The 5,937-nt window shown below is 38.4% G+C and overlaps 1 protein-coding gene across 1 annotated transcript; it reads right to left on the reverse strand.

Annotated features, from left to right (window-relative positions):
- Positions 1–1,553: 1,553 nt before the first annotated feature.
- LOC116206385 (nudix hydrolase 2) lies at positions 1,554–5,937 on the reverse strand. Its single transcript, XM_031539247.1, has 9 exons — positions 5,708–5,937; positions 5,213–5,436; positions 4,244–4,309; positions 4,008–4,145; positions 3,114–3,191; positions 2,971–3,021; positions 2,857–2,891; positions 2,596–2,704; positions 1,554–1,953 (listed from the first exon to the last, which is right to left on the reverse strand). Exons 1-9 carry the CDS (start codon positions 5,853–5,855, stop codon positions 1,759–1,761), a joined length of 1,044 nt encoding a protein of 347 aa, XP_031395107.1. The 5' UTR covers positions 5,856–5,937; the 3' UTR covers positions 1,554–1,758.

The following is a 5,937-nucleotide window of genomic DNA, read 5'->3' on the forward strand; positions in this document are numbered from 1 at the left end:
TTTTATGTCCAACCACCTTGACCAAGGATTTCCTGATAAATAATAAATCTCAAATCCATAGGACATTTCCCTATTTACTCAAGTCAGTGAATTACATCTCGAATGGTCACTTACTTCCAGGATCACTGTGTGCCGAATACCCATGCTTACCAAGTATATAAGCAGGAGCAAATCCTAACTATCTATGTATGACATAACTATGTCATCTCAAGTCTAAGAACTATATGCACTAACATGGTTTAGATTATATTCATTGACAACAGTAAAGTATCATGTGAATATTATCTATACGTCATACTCGATTCACTTATCTCCATAAGTAGCTGCATGTGTGTCTCGATATCTAATATCGAATAGTATGAAACTCACTACTTTATTTTTATTAGTATCTATATGCGAATCGTGGATACAGACAGAGGTAACGATGTAATCAGAATAATAGTACCCAACCAAGATTCTAATGACCACGAACAATTTAAAGAACTTGTACGGTTGTACCAAATAACTCCGTTACTCATATTCTTAACTCTTTGAGAATGAACTACCTGCCAAGTATTTTAAGGGCTTATTCTAATAAACAATTCATGAATAACAAAATAAATATTATTGCCATGAAAAGGAATTTTACCCAATTACAAATATCGACTCTAAGGCATATAACTAACAAAATTGTCAATCGAGAGCTTCACCAATGGACATATTCGATCTCAACTCCAATCCTTCTATTGCATGAATAGATGATAGGAGTTGCAAAATGCTGCTAGAGGATGATGATGCAACTGGATAGGAAAGAAAGGATACCCGACTTGGGCGCAAAACTAATTAATGAAGTTGTTCCTAAACACGTCTGGACTCCCCGAGAAGAAATACAGGAGCGTCAAGCCTAATATCTCGACTTAACAACCAGCAGCAAACCCGAAGCGACTACAAATAGGCGCATGACATTTTTCTTTTGCAATCCATTCGTAGCTTCTCTCCTGATTTGCCCAAAACAAAGGCACCTCATCCCACTGATCCTTGATAAAACTCGATCGACACGAGGATCGTCACAATCCGACATCTTCGCAAAACCTTTTTTCCTATGAATAATCTTCCTTTAATTGGGAATCACTGTAATGCTAAGGTCACCGTAATTGCAGCAAAACCTTTTTTCCTATGAATAATCTTCCTTTAATTGGGAATCACTGTAATGCTAAGGTCACCGTAATTGCAATAAAATCCCCTTACATCAAAGGATGGGGACAGATCATCCAGTGACGCGTCATATATGAGCTTTTAATTTGCATCCTGATTTTTTACCCCGCTGTCAATAGCGTATGCCAACAACATATTAATGCATCGACTGTGGCTCATCTCCAAAGGACAACCCGCTATCACCCATCCTACGGCAGAGCCCCTGTGTTGCTCGAGCTACTATCCGATTTCAGAATCACACGAAGCATATCTAAATTGATTATCATTCTGCTTCTACCTAAACCAGTTTCCGATGTTTAGGAGACCACTTACTATCTCCAACACTCGTAATATGAACAAATGCCAATAAGTCGAAGTACTTAGCTGAGTTCTGAAATGGCATTTCTAAACAAAACAGCAGACACGGTTCCCATGGTAGAGAGTGAGTTACATTTATAAATTTATTATAAAGCGAATCTACACCAATTACAAAATCATCTCCACTGTCACCAATAGCAGGACCCGACCCATTTAATGAATTTAATGCAAAATAATGGACTGGATATAGTTTAACGGGTTAAAAGATTATTGTCGCTGCCTCAGGCTATGATTGTTCAAATACAAGAAGCTCTTCTCGGTCGAGAAACTCGATGCAGTTGGGACTGGAGCGAAGCCAATATACTTCCCGTCTTTCTTTGCTGAGCAAATGTCAATTATGTACTTGAGAAGCTCATGCTTTTGATTGAATGGTTGAGCTGCGTATTCGTCAAAGGGCATCCACTGAAAAGATAACCATAACACATGAGAAGTCAAGACAAAAATTGACAAGGGTAATGGCGTTTGTTTGTTTCGTTAAGTTAGTACAGACTATAGACTGAGAGAAAAGAATAGGCAGTAAGCGTTGGATTTTACTTCTCTAAAGATGCATTTTGGGCTCATACATGATACTTGCGTTTATTTCTGAAAGTTGATTAAAAGGGAAATCTACCAGAAATTTCATGTGAGAAAATGGAATCATGGTCTCTGCTCCAATCCACATGGATATTACCAACAAGAATTAAAAGAAACCAAAAATTGCTGAAAGACATTCTGCATAGTGAGAAAATACAGGAAGCCCCCCCCTTCCATCATTTTATTTGTGATTGGAGCAGAGATCACGATTCTGTTTTCTCACATTTATTACCTATTATTTTCTCTGTGTTTCTCAATGAAAGGAAACTGGGGAGCTCGGGTAATTTTATTATATACAACCAAATAGCACTACAGGAATATGTAAATTGGGGATCGAAAACTTGGCATAGAACATTTTTCATTCAGATCCTAGAAAGAAATGTCCGACACGGATTTGCTATTTACAACTCATATTTTAAAGGTCTAGAAGGAAACTGTCATGAGTGCCAGTCAAATGTAGTCGTTACATACCCGAGCAGCTTCAATCTCTACATCCTGCATCTTGATGTCATGCGACAGGGGCCGCAGCATGCACACAAAGAATAAATCCGACTTCTGAAAAAATGATTGATGACTTTGCCTGTAAATCAACAGTTAAAATTAGGCAACACTTCATCTTGTTGCAGTTCTTTCGTCTGGACGAAGATAAGATTTTTCATCTGAGATTCTATTAACTTGATTGGATTTCGTTGTCTGAACCATGAAAAGAGAGGAGGCATCTATGTCTCATACCTGAATGCCAGGACTTCTACGAATTCAGAATTAATCTGCAAATAAACACACAACTTTGAAATTCTAACCCCACAATAAATCGATATTTTCCAGGATGATACAAGTAATACTTACTCCAGTCTCTTCTTTAACTTCCCTTATTGCAGCCACGCAAATATCTTCACCCTAAAAGTGATGAAAGTTGGAAAACTCGTTAGTGAAACCCATCTCAGAAGGATATAGAATTATGACGAATTGCTGCGAAACAGAAAAAGAACCTCATCAACAACCCCGGTTGGAAACTTCCAAACACCAGTTCCTTGGAATTTTCCTGTCTTTTCCTGGACAACAAGCACCTGGCAGAAAGTAAACTATAACTCGTAACCATGTCCAGCAGGGGTATACCATTGCAATTATACATGGGGAAATAATAAGGAGAAATGGAAGAGCATGATGTTTTCTTGCATCAATGACTCAGTGCCAAGGAAATCCAATTCCATGAAATCATAATTTGAATGATATACCTATAATTCCCTCATCATTCTATCATTCCAGATGGGCCATAAGTATCTAAAATCAAGATACGAGTTCCACGAGATCACAGCCTAAAAGAATCACAGGACTTTTTTTGTATTCCTTGCTTCTGTTTAAAGTTTTTCCCCCTAATCAACAACAATTTGTAGCCATGCACATTTTGTACAACTCTAGAAGAACTTCATTTAAAATTCTCATTAACATCTTTGTGGCACAAGCTGACAGTTTGGAGCCTCTTCAAGCAAATTAATACTATAGTGTTGATAAAATATGTGTACTGATCCCCTTTACAAAGGCAAGCCAACATGTGCATCCATATCTCGGATATGTACTGAAAGCGTTCCCATCAGAACCTCAATCCCTATATGAATAGCTTATTAACCCTGGAAAGTACTGCCCAAAGGCTCTAAAGTGCAGGGAGTCCTAGTCACAGCAGAAGCTGTAAACTACATCCCTTGACTTTTTCTCGTATCCAATGCATAAAAAATTTTAGATAAAGCGAAGCAAAGTCATCCAAGTTATAGGGCTAAAAATTTTACAGGTCGAAAGTAAGACTGTAAAAAAGCTACAAATGGTGCTAATAATGCCAAAAGATAACATTTACAGTCCAGTAATAATAAAGTTTGTCACTTTCATACCTCATTATTCTCATTCATGACAACTGCTCCAATACCGACTCTATGTGTTGCATTAGCTGGAATGGTATGAGCACTTTGTGGAATCCAATATGCAAGCATCAAATAATTTGGCTCAGCATGGTGAAACCAAAATCCTTCCTATCATGACAGAAATGAAATTTTATTTCCACACAACTCATCGAACTCATTAAAAAGATTAAAACAGGAGTTGTTTAGGGGTGACATAAATGCATTACCTTGACAGCAGTTTCAACGAGACTGACAAATTCAATTGGTACTTTGATCCACACACCCTTCTTACCCTGCAAGCATCCTGGTTAGCTTGTCAATTGATGAAATGAATAATATGGAAAATCTTAACAAATATGGGGTACTTGTGGAAGGTAAGATATCATGCTTATTAGATCTAAACAACTTTGTAAAAATTGTGAACGACAATTCAAATCTGCTACCAGTCCATCCCAAATTAAAAAAAGTTTAAATCTCATTTCAAAAACCGCAAGCATTTGTTCAAGACTAAAAAACGATAGGAAGATGTGTAATCACACCAAGCTCAACTAAAATTCTGAATCTGACAAATGGGAAAAGACCTGATTGACAACTAAAAAGTAGAGGCAGCTCTTGATCAAACGTCAAACAAGCTTGAAATGTTTTAGTTTAAAGCAGAAACATAATACACCAGGAAACTATAGTGCCTTACTTTCCCATACAAAAGGGAGAATCAAGTTCTTCAAAATAGCAGCGCCACTATCTACCTGGCTTTCACTCTCAAACTTCTTTATCTCAACCTTCATTAAATTTAACTAATCACCCGTTAAATCAATAGTTCATCTATGTCAAAGCTCGCCAAAACAGTAATTCAAATATAACAAGTACTACAGTTGGACATAAGCCCCTCCTGGGGCAAGAGACCAAAACCTCATCGAGTGGCTGACTGGAAGGGACTGATCACTGCTGACTGCCAATATTCTATTACATTCTCGTATAAACTTCAACTCTCAAAAGTAAATCAACCGACTTTGATTCCTTTCACACCCTAAAAAAATCAGAGGATGATCCCTGTATTTGCCCCAGCTGGATCATCCCTTCCCCAACACTGTTTCAGAATTGTACTACTGTTTCGAATCCAAAGTCAACGCCTTGAACGAATTTATAAAGAGAGAAATCAGGAGAAACTAATTAGGACGATGACACAAACTACCGACCTGCTCCTTCCAATGAGAGATTGAAGCTCTCAGCACAGAAAGAAAGGCGATAGGCTCCATGGGCTCTTTCAGCTCGGCAATGACCCCACCATAATCATCATTCACGGAACTCAGGAGCTTCAATTGCCCCACTTCCTCAGTTGCAGGAGACCATACACTGGTTGACATGGACATGGGCCTGATGACTACTACAGGGCAATTAACTCGAAATCGAATGCTGTTGCCTGTAAACAAAAACAAAGCAAATCAGACCACAATATGAATAATGTAAACAGCAATTAAATTCAAGGATTCAACTGTAAACAATAAAACAACGGTTATGCGTGCCGTAGACACAAAAAGAAGGCAACAACGAGTGGTTCAAAACCAGGCACAGCGCACCCAAAATGCTAAACGAATTGACAACTCCCTTCGACATCTTATCTGATTCGACCAAACTCGAATTCAAAACAAAAACTGACTATCGGAAATCCAATCCAGATTACAACTGATTACCTGAGGAAAGTGGTAGCCTTTGAGCGAGAAGAAGGGTGAAATGAGATGATGCCCAGAAGCAATTACGCTTCTGGGCCAGAGAGGAGAAATTGGTGCATCCTAGGAAACAGAGACAGAGTGATGATGGTTTCGAGAGACATCTCAGCATTTTACACGAGTCAAATACGACGACAGTACTGCAATCTGAATGGGGCGTTACTCGCTTCAATTTCCGGGGAATATCGTTCGTT

The sequence above is a fragment of the Punica granatum genome, chromosome 4 (assembly GCF_007655135.1).
Source record: "Punica granatum isolate Tunisia-2019 chromosome 4, ASM765513v2, whole genome shotgun sequence".
In the NCBI taxonomy this organism is placed as follows: Eukaryota; Viridiplantae; Streptophyta; class Magnoliopsida; order Myrtales; family Lythraceae; genus Punica; species Punica granatum.

Coding starts and splice junctions, on each gene's coding strand:
- LOC116206385 (XM_031539247.1), bottom strand. CDS start 5,855: ATGCTGAGATGTCTCTCGAAACCATCATCACTCTGTCTCTGTTTCCTA. Junction 4,146..4,243: donor TCGTTGAAACTGCTGTCAAG/GTAATGCATTTA, acceptor CTGTCATGATAG/GAAGGATTTTGGTTTCACCA. Junction 3,022..3,113: donor CAACCGGGGTTGTTGATGAG/GTTCTTTTTCTG, acceptor CATCACTTTTAG/GGTGAAGATATTTGCGTGGC.